The following is an 18,831-nucleotide window of genomic DNA, read 5'->3' as shown; positions in this document are numbered from 1 at the left end:
AGGGGCTGGAAGTGTGCTAGTGGCCCCCATGCTACAGGTGGCAGGACCTCCCTCCCATCTGCAGCTCCCCCAGGGACATCAAGCTTGGCTGTACTCCAGGGAGTTGGAGTAAACTAAATTTTGGTATCGAAACACAAAGAATTTCTATACAACTATGAAAAAGAAAAAAAATGGCACTTTTTATTGAGTGTTATGAAATAATCTCCAAGTAATACTTAAAAAGCAATGTTACAATTATGTAAAATGTGCTATCGTTTATGTAAAATGCTGCAAGGGAGAAGCAAATCTCTATGAATTTGCTTCTATACACCATATATAAAAAAGCAAAAAGCAAAGTGAAACAAAGGAAGGGAAAGAGGGTCTTTATCTGCCTAAGAAGTATTTCTTAGTGACTTAACAGAAGGTTTTGCCAACTCACTGAAGATAACAGTAAGGAATCATCACCAGCTCTTGAAAAGATGCGCAGAATTGCATGGAATTTACAGGAAAGATAATATGGAATTACTAGGTGAACAAAGCCCTTTCTTGGCAATTGTATCTTTTAATAAACCACCAATGAAATAAAGAAAAATGTCATGCAGATGGAAAATTACACTATTCAGTTTACCCAGGATGTGAATTGTGTGGCAGAATTCAGAATTGCAAAGGACACAATAGATGAATAGCACTGGTTGAGCAATGTTTGGGAACCTCCTGGAGAGCAGCCAACCCCCTGGAGTACAGCCAAGCTTGATGTCCCTGGGGGAGCTGCAGATGGGAGGGAGGTCCTGCCACCTGTAGCATGGGGGCCACTGGCACACTTCCAGCCCCTGTCTAAACACTGCCGTGCCAACATTTCCTCCAGATCCATTAAAGAGTCTGGTATAGGGGACGCTGGTCTGAAGTATGGGTACAGACTCATGTCAATCCAGAAACTTCTAGTCCACTTCTACTCCACTAACCCTGGAGCTGTCTTGAGAATCCTACATTAATGCTAAGGAATAGATAAAATCAAACTAGGATTCATTTATTCATGTTGTTCAATTATCTGCTCATTCATTTAATCAATCACTGATAGCTTCATTTTCTTGGTGGTAACAATATCAGATATACTATATGATAAATTTCAAAAACAGGAAAAACTATACTATTTTGCTTAAAGATTAATACATAGGTGGTGAAAATATACATGAAAGCAAGAAAATGATTCTTGTAAAACCAAATATGGTAATTAAACCCAGAGAAAGTGAGAGGAACACCATAGGAAGGGACATATACTGGGAGCAGGAGGGTAGCACAGTCTCAGATCAGGCAGCTTCCTTCTGCACATTCTTAGACTACCTGACCCTTTTTACACAGAGGAAAGTTACTACATAGATATCAATTGAAAACATGCAGGACATGGTACTGGCATAAAAAGAGATACATAGACCAATGGTACAGAATAGAAGACACAGAGATAAAGCCACACAGATACAGTTATCCAATCCTTGACAGAGGTGCTAACATAAACTGGAGAAAAGACAGTCTTTTTTTAACAAATGGGGCTGAGAAAACTGGTTATCTACATATAGAAGAATGAGACTAGATCCTTCTCTCTCACTCTACCCAAAAATCAACTTAACATGGATCAAATACATAGAAATTAGACCCAAAATATGCAAGCCCTAGAAAAAAATAGGATCAATACTCCAACATGTAGGCATAGGCAAAAACTTTGTCAATAGGACCCTTGAAGCTCAGGAAAAATACCAAGAGTTGATACATGGATAGTATCAAATTTAAAACCTTATACACAGCAAAAGAAACAGGAGTGTGAAGAGAGAGCCTATAGAATGGGAAAATCTTTGCCAGCTACTCTTTGGACAAAGGATTAATATTCAGAATATATTAAGAACATCAAAAACACCAAGAAAACAAATAACCCAATGAGTAAGTGGGAAAAAGAACTAAGTAGACATTTCTCAATGAAAGAAATGCAAATGGCCATCAAATACATGAAAAAATATTTAACATTATTAGCAATTAGGGAAATGTAAATTAAAACTACACAGAGATTTCATTTCACTCCAGATAGAATGGCAGTCATGAAGAGTACAAACAATAATAAATGCTAGAGAGGATGTGGGGAAAAAGAACACTGTTCCAGTGTTGGTGAGACTGTAAATTAGTACAACTGCTATGGAAATCAGTGTATGGAGGTTCCTCAAAAGACTAGGAATGGAACCACCATATGATCCAGCTATATCACTCCTTGGTATCCTAAAGAATTAAAGTCATCATACTACAGTGATATGTGCATACTCATGTTTATAGCAGCACAATTCGCAACAACCAAACTATGGTACCAGCCCATATATCCATCAATGAATGAACAGATAAAGAAAATGTGGCATAAATAAATAATGGAGTTTTATTCAGCCATAAAGAAAAATTAAACTATGTCATTTGCAGGAAAATGTATGGAACTTGAGACCATCCAAGTAAAATAAGTCAAACTGAGGTAAAGGATGATATGTTTTCACTGATATGTCAAAGACAGAAAAAAAATGAAAGGAAGGTAGTGTAGGAATCTTAAGAAAATCAAAGGAAGATCATAGAAGAAGGGATTAGGGGAAGGAAGAGGAGAGAGAATAGGGAAATACTGGGGAATGATATTGATCAAACTATATTGTTATATTGTGTACATGTATGAATATGTAACAAATCCTACCACTATGTACAACTGTTAACACACCAATAAAAATTTGGAAAAACATGTATGATATGGAAGAAGAGTGGAATTTTTGCAACTGAAGGGACTTCAGTGATTGTGGACTCTTAGTACTCAACCTCCAGGTTTAAAATAACCACAGCACACATACTTTACTAGGAGACCTACATGTAAGAATCATTGTACTACTTGTGAAATTAACCTCATTTTCTCATTCTTATATACAAATTGACAACCATAGACCAGAAGACATTGAAAGAAACCCCATGCATGCATGAAGGGCAAACATAACTGATATTATAGGCAATCCACAGAACATACAATATTCTTTTTATGATAAATGAAAGTTCAAATTATTATCCTCTGATAAATGAGGATACTTTGCATTCAAAAAGGAGCAGAGAACAAAAGGGGATATACAGAGTTAACAATATGAGCTACCAAAAAGGAGCAGAGAACAAAAGGGGATGTACAGAGTTAACAATATGACTGCAGAAATAAAAGATGGCTAGGAAATATGTCAGAAAAATAAGAGCTCAGTTTCTTGCAAAGCAATTGGCAAATACTATAGTTTAGCACTCAACACCCTGCTTTATCTGATTGAGGAATAAAAAAAAAGAAAACCAGAACTATTCCAAGGTTTTGAGTAACGCAAGCTTGTACTTTTGCAAAAAATGAAAGATGCCCTGAAACTGCTATGGCTTAATGTTTTCTTGAACCTGTTCAAGACAGGCAAGGAAAGCCTCAACTGCAAAGAGAAAAAAATCAAGTTGAAGAATAACATGGGTTTGTTGTTATCTGTATGAAAGGGAAAAATTGCCAGTGTGAATAATCAAAGAAAAGCAATATACCAAATGGACTATTTAAGCTAGGGGAAGAAGCTCTGGACAACTGACTCCACCCAAGAGCTGGCCGCAGGTTGGCTGGGGGCTGAGGAGAGCTACAGCTATGCAGTGTATCCTGCCATCCTGGAATTTCCTGACTAGTGAATATCAGCATCTCTTTAGGCATTCTTTCTAAACAGCTTTGAATTATATTTAATGTCACTTATCAGTAATGTTGGTAGTTAAAATCTTGTTCTTTGAATTATAAGTTTTTCAGAAGAATAAAATGATCTCATTAAAATAGAAGGAGTTTCTATCCACCACCCCCTTATTAGACAAAGGGGATGAAGATAAGTGAGAGGGGATGGGAATAGGAATGACAGCAGAATGAATCAGACAGATTTCACTTTCCTGTGTTCTTATATAAACACACAACCAGTGAAATTCCACATCATGTTCAACCACAAGAACGGGATCCTATTTAGAGTAATTATACTCCATGTATGTATAATATGTCAAAATATACTCTACTGTCATGTTTATGTACAAAGAATAAAAAATAAATAATCACATAGGAAAAAAAAGAGTAGAAGGGAGACCAATAGATTAGAGGAAGGGGATTTATGGAGGGAGGAGGGAAGAGAAAATGGGAGGTACTGGGGAACTAAATTAACCAAATTACATTGTTATATTGTATGTATGTATGAATATATAACAATGAATGCCACTATTATGTATAATTAAAAGGCACCAATAAAAAATAAAAATGAAAAATAAATGGAAGAAAGAATATTAAATAAACGAGATAGAATTCCCTAGAGCTGAAGTGACACATGAGTCATTAGACTCACGTGGCTCATGGAAAGCAGAGGAGGATGGATGAGAACAACCCACTCCTGGCAAGGGCTTCGTCACATATCAGGGCCCAAGTACCAAAAGAAACCTACAAACATCCTGAGGGAAATTACAGGGCACCTAACAGACATGAGAATTAGATGATGTTTGTGCTTTTGTATTTTTACAATTAACACAGCACAATTTCTTTGGTGTTCCAAAGAGAAATTATTTTGCACTCAGGACTCTGTCATCAGCTGAACTCTCAGGCAAGTAGGGAGACCACAGAAGACATTTTCAGGCATTTGAGGATCAGTTCCTACTTCCACAAACCTTCCTTGAGGAAGCTACTAGACCAGAGTGAGCATCAAAAGATGTGATGGAACACATATACAAAGAATTTTTTAAAATTCCCGGATAACGACTACTTGGGAGATGATGAATCTGAATTAGAATAAGAAGCTGGTCGGCTCTGAGAAAAATGTCTCCAAAGAGAAGAGAATGGATTCTAAATTAGATAGGAGGAAAAACAAATAAATAAGGAATTAGAAACCATGGGGGAAGAACCCAAAAGCTGTACAAAACAGCCAGGTCAATTATGAAGCATAATACCAAGAGGCATAATTATGAGTAACTGAAGAATTGAAGAGAAAGAACATCTGTTTGATACAGACCTTAGGAATATGCTTTGTGTGAGGAAGGGTCAGAACTTTGGACTAACAGGATAAAATGTAATCAGATAATTTGTCCCATCAGTGAATAATATTTACGTAGAGCAAACAGAAGGTGTAAGTACAGTATATAGAAGATGCAGCTATGGGTATCAATAATGATATTATAAAAGTGGAACAACTCACGGAAGACAGTGGGGAAAATGGTAGTGGAATGGTGGCAGGCAGGTTAGCTGTGCCAATGTTCTTATACATCAAGAGATGCTACAAAGTTGAGAGAACAAAAAATTGGGGTGTCAGCATGTTATTGAAGGCTGCAAAAAAATTTATAAAAAAAATATGATAAAAATAATTGGGTTGCCAGGGATTGGGATGCCTGCAAAGAGGCCTGAGGGAACGTTATGGGGTGATGGGGATTTTCTGTATCTCGAATTTAACAGCAGTTACATGACTATTTGGATTTGTCAAAATTCATAGAACTGTACTCCAAGAAAGGGTGCATTTCACTGCATATAAGTTATAACTCAATAACCCAGAAAAGAGAAGAGATAAGTATACTAAAATGCTCATCTTTCATACTGGAGGTTAAAATGAAATGAGTGAAGTTAATAAATCAATAAAATAGCATAGGGTTAATAATGAAAATTACCATCACAATAAATAGCTAAAAGTGTTTCTTCTTGGAAGCAGTACTAGAGAAATAGCCTGCTATTTAGCTTAATAATTTTCCCCTCTACATATTTTACTTATTTGTTGATATTGGCTTTAAAAAAATTCTCAAACATTTTTTAAATACAGAAGAAAGAGTTTTAAAATACTTTCAGAGAAGTACAATAGGAATTGTACTTAAGACATTCTTTGCCCAATAATTTCCATCATAGCAAAGGATCCAAGCCAGGATGGTCTGTGGCACTCAGTTACCACCTTGAGCCTCTCTCAATCTAGAACAGGTCTTCCGTCCTTTCTTAACTTTCATGTTCTTGGTATTTGTGAAGATTACAGACTGGCCATTTAATTTTGTTTGTCAATTTGATTAGCCTAGGTTTCCTCTTGATCAAATCCAAATTAGGTAGTTTGGCCCTAATATTATTGTATTGATTGGTTCTGTTACCACTGGTATTAATTAAGATAACATCTACCAGGTTTCTTCATTGTAAAGTGAGTTTTCTCTCTCCATAATTGGTAAGTATTTCAAGGAAAGATATTTTGAGCCTACATAGAGTCCTTTTACACACCCCACTTTCATCCCCTACATTAAGGTCCACTGATGTGTTTCACCTGTATTGGTCATTACCGTGATGGTTGCCAAATGGTACATTTTAATTAAATTGATTCTCAGATTCCAATTCACTCACTGGACTATAATCTATTAGTAGCATCATTTATTTTGATTCTCAATTTGTTCCAGCTTTAGCAGTGGGAGACCCTTTGCTAGTTTCTGTGTCATTTTGACATGTCCCCAACATTCTTCAAGCATTTCCTTACTTTCTGGCACAAGAGGATGTTCCAGGATCACCTAGTTCTTTCCCTGTACCAGTCCTGGAATCAGCCTGTTCCATTAGTGGAGAGTGGTATTTTGAAACCAAGCAACTTTTAGGACCAGTCAATGGACATTGCTAGGAAATATCTATATGTATGAACATATGCATGGATGTGTTTCCATATGAACTTACTCTGTATCTGTCTAAACTCATCAACAACCTGACAAATCCACCTCCATCCCAATAGCAAAGGATTTATCTTAGCTTTCTTTTCCATGTATCCCTGAGTGAAAATTATTGCACTCATCATTCTCCATATATTTACTCTTCTGCTTAATTCTTCTGCATTTGTCCAATTTACTGATGCTATCAGATGGCCACCTTTCTTGTAATACTCTCCTTGTAGCCTTTGGTCTCTGCCAGACTGCCTCCCATCCCACTTAGCACAAAACTTGAAAAGATGAAAATTAGTAGCAAGGTACTATGAAAAGAATAACAATAACAACAATAAAAAAAACTGTGAGAATCTGTCACAAGTAATAATCTTACTGTATCAAGGGGAAACTTAAATCCATGGGTTTCCTATTCCCCTCTCCCACCACCACAATCGTAAGACACTTTAAAGTTTGATCTTTTCTAGGAGGAAGTGAACAGGGCACATCTTGACTCCAATATTTCTCCATAGAAATTGTGTGGTGCTCACAGCCTGTGTGCATGCATACACACACACACACACACACACACACACACACACACACACACACACATTCAGCTGCACTACTTCATGCTCCAGGCACCTGGTAATGAGTTTTCCACACAGAGAAAGTCTGTACCTGAAATTTCACAATAAACGGTCTGTTGATAGCACTTGGCCTCCACAGGGTTGAAATACACAGTGATTTCAGCTGATGTGTTGGGCCAGACATCACCTTCCTGAAAAACATGAAAGAATTGTTAAAAACACACACACACACACACACACAATACAACAAAAGATAGGCTAATAGTGTTGTTATGTTAGAATTCTGTGAAATTTTTTAATAAAAATTGTACTTGAGCATAACACGTGGACAATGAAATGACTCTTACTGTCAAACAAATGGACATATCCATCTCCTCACAGTTTCCCTTTTGTGTGTGTCATGAGAGCACCTCAAGTCTACTCCCTTATCATATTTCCAGTATTCAGTAATCATTACAGTCCCTGTGCTGCACATTAGGTCTTTACAACTTATAACTTCAAGTTTATACCCCTTGACCAATATCTCATTTCCCTCAGCATCTGTCCCCTGGGAAACAACATTCTACTCACCTTTTCTCACTTTCCTAAATTCTGCATGTAAGTGGGGTTGTGCAGGTTAGTAATTGTTTTTTCTGTGTCTGTTTTATTTCACTAAATGTGTTCTAGATTCATCCAAGTTTTTGCAAATGCCAGGATCCCCTTTTTAAGGCTGAATAACATTCCACTGCATGCACATACCACGATTTCTTTGTCTGTTTATCTGTTTACAGACATCTAGGCTGTTTCTGTAGCTCGACTATTTCAAAAGTGGTGCAATGAACTTGGAAGCACACATATGTCTTCAAGGTACTGATTTCACTTCCTTTAGGGATACACCCATAAGAGGGATTGCTGGAATATGTGGCAGTTCTATTTGTAACTTTTTGAGAAGCCTGTGTGCTGTTTTCCATAATGGCTGTACCAATTTACATTCCCACTGACTGCATACAAGAGTTCAATTCCAGTTAACTCGTAGGAACTACTTTTGGAACAAATAGAAGAAAGCACTATTTTACCCAGCACGGGGTAAACTTATATTCTTTGTTAACTTATGATGTGGTACAAGTATGGAACAAGCCTCAAGGATAATTTCAGTGGTTCATGAATACATAATGAGCTACTAAAGGAAATGAGGATAGACATAGCATTTTCAAAATATGTATATTCAGTGAACATTTTTGGTTTCTGCCCCATAAGCGCTCAGCTCCAGGGCTTCAAAGAAAAAATAAACGTGGCATGATGATAAATATGAATAAAAATGGTTCATAATATATTTGACAAGTGCAGTGCCTATGAAAATTAAGGGGCCACAGAGAAGAAGTACCCAACTCCCTTGGTGGGGCATCACCTCCCTCTTTTGAAGTGACAGCAAAAGGAAAGAAACACTCTTCTTCCAAGAACAGAACAATGGCCTGAGGCAGAACAATGGCAAGGTCATACCCTGCTTCTGACCCAGTGTGATATGCTCTCTTTATCTCCAGTCATAATAAGGAAGCCAAGTTTCAATACTGTAATGCAACAAGCTGCATTTCAAAATTTCCCTGTTAGATATAATTAGCTTAAAAACGTTAGTACTAACCATATAACCTGGGGACTCTTCATTAACTTCTAAGGACTGCAAAAGGAGATGTTCATAGCACCTGCCTCCAAGGGTTTCCCAAGGTCTGAGAGAGTCCTGCAGGCAAATGCTTTGCTCCATACTCAGTGTATAATAAGAGAATCCCAAACAACCATTTATTAGAATCAATTACCATGCCATTAGTATGCCTCTTAGAAAGACTAAGATGAAGTATTGAAAAATGGGGGAGATGTGTGAATGCTTTCCTGTGGTTTTTACAAATAGGGCTGAATGAGCACAAGTGATAAAGGCATCCCCAAATCCACAAACAGTTCCACTAGCTCAATAGAAAACCAAGTCAAAACAAGTTGAGAAATAATTAGGCTTCAGTTTTAGACTGTCCCTAGTGCATACTCTCTTTAGTCTGGCTATATGAACATATTTCTAGAACAAAGAGATGAGAAGAAAATAAAGTGGTTTAAAAGTCAAGACATCAAACAGGAGGGGAAGACAGAAAACTAGAACTGATTTCGGTTTATTTATGAGAACAACCAGTTCAATTGGTGTATACTTCTAGGCAGCATCTGTCCTGACTTTAGAATGAGGAAGGACAGAGAGGCTCCAAGAAGCTGGGTGAGGTCTGTGAAGGTCATGTGGGTCTTGGGGGCTCTATCATCCCCAGATCGGTCCCAGAGAATGACAGCTCCCTGGGGTAGGTGCTCCTGTTTCCCCTAAACCAGAGGTGGCTCTTAGGAGGTGTTTGTTAGATATTTGTTGAGCCAACTGTGTGTACCGAGTTTGTACACTGTGTAGTTATTATCAGACACCTGTTCTTCTCTGCAACCTATTTCTTCTGTTCCATTTTCTTCTGGAACCCTCAACATCATAAATCTTAGAGCCAAAAGAGACCTTTGAGATAAGGAACAGAGAAGTTTTAAGTACTTTGATATATTTAAGCATTTCACTGTGGTGCTTTTATAAACTTTGAAGCAAGTATCTTTTCCCTCTTGATAAATGGCAAATACCAGGACCCTTTTGATTGGTGCAGTTTTAATGATATGGAGTGTTAGATACACTCATGGCTGAAACAGTCTGAAGGGTCAGACAGATAAAGGTGGCTCATCCACTCAGGTTGACAACCAATTAATGGAACATCTGTGGGTTTTTCCATCTCAAAACGACTTAAGGTCTGGGTTTCTTCCTAATACACAAGACAATTATAAACCTGGAGGGCACAGACTGTTCCACTTAGGTGTATAAAGGGGATGGAACTAAGCTGCTGCTACCCAAATGGCCAGTGACCATCTTGGATTCTGAGAGAGCCCATGCTAGAAAGGTCTCACCAGAATAGAATGAGGTAGCGCCCCCAAAGATATACTGGGAGTCAGATGAGCTCAGTACACGGGAGCAAGTCAAGGGGCTTATGGTTGGGTGGGCCAGATCCCTCTCAAACCAACATCTGAACAAGAGAATGTGTGGGCAAGAAGGCAGTACACACGTCAGTTCTACCTCAGCAGTGCTCTTAGACCTGCCATCATTAAAGGAGAACTGGTGGGCTGGGAAAATGACACATACTCCAGACAGAAGAGAGGGCTCTCCCCAGAGGGAGGGTACTGGTGTTCAGATGGGATCAGAGGCAGGACAGGGAAGCCCTTCTGCTTGGAGAGGGAAGAGCAGCACCAGGAAATCTGAGTCCACAGGGTGCAGATGAATGAACATAGCTGAAAGCTTGGTGCTGTCTTACCCAGCGCTGCAGCTGTTTTATTATGCCTGCGGTGTCCATGAGCAACTTGCAGCCTTTTCTGAGCTCAGGAGATAATTAATTCAAGGACAAACGGTAGATATTCTAAAGCTCTCTCCAGGGTTGGAGGAGGTAATGTGTATTAAGAGGGCTGTATGTATCTGTAAAAACAGAAGCAGGGTCTGTTTCCCTTCTCAGAGGGATGCTGTCAATGTTGTCACTGGAAGGAGTTAGGAACATGTAGGAGGATACTTCTACTTTTCAGTTGGGATTCAAATAAAGTTAGAGAATTTCTACCTCTTTATAGCAGAAGTTCAATATCAAAAAACTCAATAGAAGCATTTTCTAGCAAATGAGAGAACAAACCTTAGAAAAAGGCAATAAGCCTAAAATGACCCCATTTTTATTTATATGTCTTTGGAACATTTCATATTACTTCTCCAACCCTGTTGAAATTAACTTCCCTGTCATTTATGTCTCTGAAAAAAAATTACTTCCCTTATTGCTCAGTTCTAAAGTTTCTGAAAATCAAAACATTCAGAAATTTTCCTACAGGCTCTGACATCAATATCCTTCTTCCTGGTGGAAGGGAAGCTGCCACATCACTCAGAGCTCCCTGCTGTCCTGCTCTCCTCCTATGCATGACCCCTCTCCCATCACTGCCCACTTCCTGCTACCAACCAGAGCCCAAGTGTACAGGATTTAATCTGTGACTAGTACCTTGGTGTCAAAATAACTGTCAAAATGGCCTTCAGTTACATTATCTTCCTGCTGGGTCTTATGTCATTTATGTTTTGCTTTTCCCTCAGATTTTTAGGGAATAACAGGATGGCATTTTACTCATCAATCAAGTGACCTGCTAGAAAGACTCAACTTTGAATTTTTAGACACGAAGCTAATTTCCATTCTATGTTTTTTTTTTTTGCCAGAATATCAAACACTTCTAGATTTGGAATTTCATTTTCCCTTCTGAATAAGAACAATCAACTGTGTGGCTTGATGGCCACAGTTTTCTGAAAGCCACCTATGAATACACAGCCACTGGATCATGACAGGTGATAAATATAACCATGGGGAAAATATCTTTTAAAAGTAATGGCATTTAAAGAATTATATGGGCAACGATTCAAGAGGCTTACAAAAACTCCTTCAAAAACTCTTAAATAAAAAGAATTCTTTAAAAAATTATCTTCTTCCTTTCCTATTTCTCATCTCTTTTCCTTCCTTTCTTCTCTTCCTTGAAGGATTATTTCTTGAATATCTTGCCAACACCCAGAGTGCAAAAACAGAAAGTTACATATGTATTTAATTTACTTGGGTTTATCTAGAAAGTAATATGGCTTAAAGTTTACAATATGACTCAATATCTACCTCTGACAAATAAAATACTTACATTTTAATTCCCCACTTAAACAGTAATCCAAATTTTTTTCAAATATTATGATTTCCAATCATATTTCTAATCTAAGGGACTAGTGCATCTAGTTCCAAATCATAATTCTGCAAGTATTTACTGAAAGTTCATTTTCTTACCATTGTGTTGTGTGTGTGTGTGTGTGTGTGTGTGTATATAAAATCTATTCAATCTTGAAAACCTTTATGAAGTAGTATTATCTCCACTTTATAAATGATAAAATCAAGGCAAAAAGAAGTTAAATATTTTATCCAAGGCCAAACCAATGGCAAAGCTAAGATTCTATAAAATGTTTTTCACCTAACTTCTCTTCCTCCATTGCAATTATAGCAATGGATCAGGCCTCACCTTTCTTACAAGGTCATGAAAAATGCCAGAAGAAATTTAGAATGACTACAACTGAGATGCAGGCTTAGATAACACCAGCATGATCTGATGACACACCTGTCCCTGCTTGCCCCATGTTCAGGGACCTCTGGAAGGCAACTCACAGGGGCTTCCTTGGGACAACAAACTCAACATTACTGAATTGCAGGTCCTGAGAAATACGCTGATGGATCTGTCCCAAGCCATCCCTGTTGGGGTGAAGGTCGGGGTTCAGTCAGTTCAGAACAGGGTAGGGGAATAATGATGTCAACAGCAGCTACAGTATGTGATAAATTACACCATGTTTTACCCAAATGGAAATGTTCTTCATGACATAAACAAAAATTTCAGGTAACTTATTATTTATCTTAACGTATTAGAAAAATATCTAGATAGACAATTTGTCTTAGGAAGTAGAAACATGCTCTTGAACTCAAATTTGTATATATTACTAGTACTACTACTAATAATAATAAAAGAAAAGAACCATACATAAGAAGCTATAGCTGGGCTGGGGTGTAACTCAGTGGTAGAGTGCCTGCCTAGCATGTGTAAGGCCCTGGGTTCAATCTCCAGTACCGAATGAGATAAGAGATGGAACTGACGATGACATGCAAAGAGATTTTTCTGCTCCATACTTCTGCTGTGAGAAGAAACTGTGAGTCAATTAAAGTACAATTCTCAACATAATGACCATAAAGTTTCTCAGAAGAGGCCCAGCTTTGGCCATCTGTCAGAGGAAGCCTCACAAAAGGCACATTCTATCTTGATCTCTCTCCAACCCAAACAGGATAATTCCATGGGGCGTTTTTTATAGAGTAGTAGCAGTGTGTCTGATGCCCCTGATTTTTTCTAGGGACAAGAGAATTGTGTCTTCACCAGTCAGGAAGGGTGTGACCTTATCTAATGAGCCACAAGGAACCTGGGATTTCTAAGATTTCTCTAGGCCTCCCTCCACCTCCACCTGTTCTCCAGTTCACAATGGAGAACGTTCCAGCACAACTGTAAAGAGTGTGGCTGAGCACAGAAACCGGAAAGGACAGTCCTAATGATCGGAGGCTGGAGGATGACAGAGAGGCTGTGACTTGTCAAGGACAGTCTGCGTCTCAGCAGATCCATGTCCTCCGTGCTCCCTCCTGGTGTCCATTTCCAAAGAGTCAGCTCCCATGTGTTTGCGGCAGCATGACTCGTGCTCTCAGGACCACAAGGGGAAGGACTCTGCAGTCAAAAGCTGCATCTTTCTTCTTTGGTAGCCGCCTGGGCTTCCACCCAACCTGGTTCTGCTGAGCTCACCTGCTGTGCCAATTGGGGAAAAATAAAGTCAACTAAATTTGAGCTGTGCTGTCCAAGTCTGAATTGCTATAGCAGCACGTTTCCAGCAGGTTTAGATGACAGCAAAGCATGGTTTACTATTACTTACGAGGGAATGAAAAGATGATCAAGTTTCCTTCCCTTTCTAAGGCTCAGTTAAATGAAGCTTAAGCTTCCCTGGGGAAGGTGGAGGAAGTTTTCTTTGATGGAGGAGATGCTTCCTAAGAGAAATAGAAATATGTTCCCAGCTCACTGATGTTAGCTAATCAGCAAGGGCCAGTTTGAGCCTTCACATTTTCAGACCTTTCTTTTTGAAAAACATCAAGTGTTCAATATTCAGAAACCTGCTGCATCTTAAAAGTGTGACCTGAGCCAGCAGGACCAGAGTTCAGAGACAAGGCAGGCACATCTGTGCTGCGATTTCTCAGAGGGCTCCTAGATGCCCATGGAAAGCAAAAGCTTGATTTTCTCTTTTTGCCCTGTGATATTTGTTGGCCTGGCAATTTTCAGAACTATATTTTGGTCTTTGAATCTCTTTCTTTCAGGGTACCCAAGAGATCTGAGCAGAGGAAATAACAGAATGAAACTGTCAAAATTCTGTACAGCCAGGGTCCATCTAGTACAATAGAATATTATGTTTCTGTAAGTCACCAATTCTACTTGCTTTTCTGGAAGGCAAAAACATGCATAAATAGACTCAATTTTGCAGTTTTTTCCCAAAGGGGAAAACCCTGCATGGAAGCAGGTGGCTTGACAAATGATCAGTCTACAGAATTCAGTGTCTTCCCTAGGTAAGGAGTACACGGAAAAACCTAGGCTAACAACATTAATACTCTATGACATTATCAGAAGAATTGACATAAGAAACTTTATATAAATAGTATATAATAGTCTGCTCTAATGACTAAACAACAACTCATGTTCCTTTTAGAATATCAATAAATTGCTAAGTAAATCTGAAAAATACATTCCTTCCAGCCCTCTAACTATAGTGTCCTGTGGTCACTCTGGGTCCCTGTTTCCTTCTCTGCCAATGAGCACTTCTGGGGTCTCTCAAAAGACAAACTCCCACCTCTGTGCCTGTGGAGAGCTGACAGCTGCCCTCTGTTCAGATCCCGAGGAAGGGAGGAAAGAAGCAGGCCCCGGGGCACTGACGACATCAGTAGTCAAGACACTCAGTGGGCAATAGACCCAACGGTCACCTTAATGGCCACACTCCATGATGAAGTGCTAAGAAAGTTCTCTAAGACAATGGAAGTCACCTGTGGCCAAGTGGTGTGCAGTGGTAAAACAGAGTTAAAAACCTGCAGCTTGGGGCTTGGGGTCTGTCATTCCTACAGCATGGAGTCCAATTACTTCTCACAGGATAATATCAATAAAATGTGATTTAAATTCCAACCCATCACTACCTCTGGGTAATTTAGGGAAAGGATTAGTCTCTTGATCTTGAATCTCCTTGCTTTAAATTGGAAGGGCTTCTAACATAGAAACAATGTTCCCATAAAATACTTAATATTCAGAGAACATAGCCAAGGCTAAACTTTTTGTTTTAGCTGATGCATTTGAAGAATGGAGCGGTATAGATGTAGGTCTAAGAAAATAAGCACATATTTCTTTTTTTGTTTTCAGACCCTCAGGTAATAGTTGGTATCTCTTTTTAGGTTTACCTCATTTGAAAACAATGTTCTTCCTCAGTAGATGCAGAGATTTGAGAGCAAGGTGGTCTCTAAGCCTCTGCATCAATTAGGAGGAGGAGTTCAATTTGTGGTTGACTATTTGACCAGTTGGTGACACTTCTTCCTTGTAATCTTCCCTGCTTTTCCTGTGAACTCAACTCATAGCAAGAAGCTGATTCAAAGGAATTGAATTTTGACCTAAGTAGCCTGATATGTGAGCAAGATGCAGAAAAAACCTTCAAGACAAAATGGTGCAGAGCCAGGCACCACAGGCGTAGAAGAGCCTCAGCCAGCCTGCTCTCTGGTCAAGTACCAGGCTCTTTTCTTTTCCTCCGGCATCCAAAGGTGGGTGCTGAGAGGCCCTCATGCAACCCTCCACACTCTTCCATTCTTGCTCTGCTCTTATAATTCAATCTATTTTTCATGACTCTAGTAAAGAACTTTGTAGGACACTCTTAAATCTTACCTCTGGTCTTGAATCCCCTCCCGCAAATTTTAGTCCTGCAATTCCAAAGCTTTGTGGGCATCTTTAGTCATTTCAAATTCAACATGTTCAGAGCCAAGCTCATTAAAATTAATTGATTGATATTTGTTTATTCATTCATTCATTCATTCATTCATTTGCTTATTAACACTGGGCTAGATACTGGCACAGCTGAGAACAAGGCATTCCTTGATTTTAAGGAATTTAGACCTGACCCCAAATTGAATAATCAGAATTTATTATTCCAGGAAGATGAGAGTGACCTCCTCCCAATACTCTTGAGTCCTCCAAGTCAAGGAAGTTCAAATAGCTGGTTTAAGACTTATTTGCTATTGGTAAGTCCAGGATCCTGACTTGCCAATTTCTATCAAAGACATCAAGATTCTCCCAGTCTGTTCAGTTGAGATCTGAGTTGTAATTCCTCACTATGTCTCACCCTCCATGGCCAGTCAGGGAAAAGCGCTCAGTGTCTTCCTTCTGTATGTCTCTTACACCTGTCACTTCCTTTCCTTCTGGACCCCTCTCAGACCATTCCAGATCAGTGTCACCCTCCCATATACCCTTGATCTTGGCTGCAGAGATGTTCAGTCTCCACGGCCCCTCCTGTACTGGGTGTTTCCCCTGCTTGACCAGTACCACCCACCTCACTCTCTGTCCACCATCCTCCAATTCGACCCACAGCTGAGTACCAAGGTAAACTTTCAAGAATCTCCTGAGCCCATTGTGCTCCTGTTTTGAACCCTACAGTGAGTCTCAGGTACCCTCAGCATCATCAACCAATCTAGAACACCAACACCAATGGATGCTTTGTGGAGGAGAGGTCTGTGGCCATAGTAAAACAATGCTTGTACTCTGCCACGGGGAAAGTCACTCACCCTCCCTTGAAATACTTTTCCCAAAATTTATTTGGCCAAAATACTCCCTTTTGGTACCACCTCTCAGATCCAGTGTCTCCAGAAAAACATGGTTGGAGGAGATTAGATGTAGACTGAATCTGGTGGCCAGTACTTCCTCTCCTCTCCTTCCCAGCCAGAAAAACTGTTCTCCTCATTGTTATTTAACCTGATATGAACTTAAGAGTTCCTGTCTTCTTTGTTTTCATAATTTACCCAACTGGAAGCATTCTCTTCCATTTCCATTTAATTAAATTTTACCCTTCCTCCAGTATTCAGTTCAGATCTCCCTCCTATAAATCCTTTCCCAAATCTCTCATCTGAGACTAGTGTAGCTTTTATTTACCTCTATCAAAAAAAGATCTCTCAACAATAAAAAATACATTGTGCTGAGAAACCAGAGAAATAGCAGAATTTTCCCATCAAACATCTTCAAAAATAATTTATGAGGTAAGATTATATAACACTCATGAATCAGAACTGGTATTTATATAAAATGATCAGGATCTTTAAGTTGGGAAAAAAGGGAGATTTAACATCAATAAGTAATTCATTACATCTGACATTAAAATCTTCAGAATAATAGGAGGAAGACAGTAGGAAAATTTCATATCTTCATTTTCATTTAGTGAAAATTGATAAAAAACAGCTAATGAATAAATACTATAACAAGAATAAAAAACTGAATAATGTAGAGAAGAGACAAAAATTATTATAGACACTATAATGACCACTTATGAATATTCAAAGTGAATTTTACCCCTTCCTATTTCTGGCAAGCTTTATTCTACCCAAAATAAGCAAGTTAGCTTCATTCATTTAAAAATTACCATTTCTATGTATTACTACTTAAAAAAATATTTTTCTTCCTAATGGGGAAAAGATGCCTTATGATAAGGGTGCCCAGTTCAGTTCCTATCTGGAATTCAAAAGCACACTGAAGACCAGGCTTTAATATGTATGCATCTCCATCACGAAGCTTTGGGTTATGGGAGGAAGCATGAGGAGAGAAAACTGAGATGAATCAAGACTTTCTACTTCTGACTTGGAAAGGGACAGAACCCGCGTGCAGACCTCCTGACACGGCCATCCACTCCCAGAAGGCAACAAGAAACAGGATGAGCAATCGTCATCCTGGCTCTCCACCAGTGGCTGGGAGGAATCTTGGACTATGTGGACCCTGGCATGTCTGAGATTGTCATGACTGGCTGCTCTTCCCAGGCTCTGCCCAGCTCAGCGTTTTGCTTGATTGCTCCAGTAATTCCATCCTAATCTTTTCCATATCTTTATACTTGACCTATTTTTACTTTTAGTCCTCATTTTGATTTAACCTCTTGCTGGACTGACTCATTATATTGGGAGATCCCTTTGTTCAGCTGAGCCCTAGAGAATCTTCAACATGACAGAAGATTCAGCCTCAATCCACATCTCCAACCTTATTTCTCTACTTGAACCCTTTGTTTGAGCAAACCTGTCTACCCTTACAGCCTCAGATGCACACCCACAATGTTGTTCTCCAAAAGTACTGCCCTGCCCTGCAAGACCCAGTTCAAGGTTCTTCTCTCAAGAAGATTTCTCTAATATCTTAGCCAATGACAAGGACTGCAGCCATTGAACTAGTGTACTATTCTTATTCTCATCACCAGTGATTCACATAGTGGGTTCCATAAAACATCAGACTTAGATGACATCTTTGAGGCGAATGCTCCCTCTTGAAGAAGATTTATAACACACATTACCATCCTTGAGGCTTTTTTGAAGTCTTATAACAAAGAAACCTTTTAAACAGTATTGAACCTAGTGTTTCTCAAACTTATTTAGCCAAAGAACTTCTTTATCCTGTCATATATTTTAATAACAATTTGGAAATGCAGATGTAAGGAAAATGAGTCTCAACAAGTCAGTGACATTTCCCACAGATGAATTTGTTACTCTAAGATGTTTAGTTCTCAGCCCACAGAGTGCCTGGTACAGACCATGCAGTCAATAAGCCTTTATTGAGTGAATTAAGGACAACATCGTTCTCAATCCTGGTGACTTTGCCCTCCAGGAGACATATGACAGGTCTGGAGCCAGTTTGGGCTATCCGCTAGCATCCAGCAGGT

General features: G+C 39.0%; 1 protein-coding gene across 8 annotated transcripts in view; it reads right to left on the bottom strand.

The window, feature by feature from the left end:
- Hydin (HYDIN axonemal central pair apparatus protein) overlaps positions 1-18,831 on the bottom strand; it is a 358,781-nt gene that overhangs the window by 238,697 nt on the left and 101,253 nt on the right. For all 8 annotated transcript variants that reach the window (XR_013430979.1, XM_078032635.1, XM_078032636.1 and 5 more), the window contains one exon: positions 7,336-7,435. Coding sequence is in view for 7 of the 8 variants with exons in the window: in XM_078032635.1 (XP_077888761.1) it covers positions 7,336-7,435 (100 nt within the window). In the remaining variant the exon portion in view is untranslated. The remainder of the gene's footprint in view (positions 1-7,335; positions 7,436-18,831) is intronic.

Source organism: Ictidomys tridecemlineatus, chromosome 15, assembly GCF_052094955.1.
Source record: "Ictidomys tridecemlineatus isolate mIctTri1 chromosome 15, mIctTri1.hap1, whole genome shotgun sequence".
In the NCBI taxonomy this organism is placed as follows: Eukaryota; Metazoa; Chordata; class Mammalia; order Rodentia; family Sciuridae; genus Ictidomys; species Ictidomys tridecemlineatus.
This window is presented reverse-complemented; position numbering and strand designations above follow the sequence as displayed.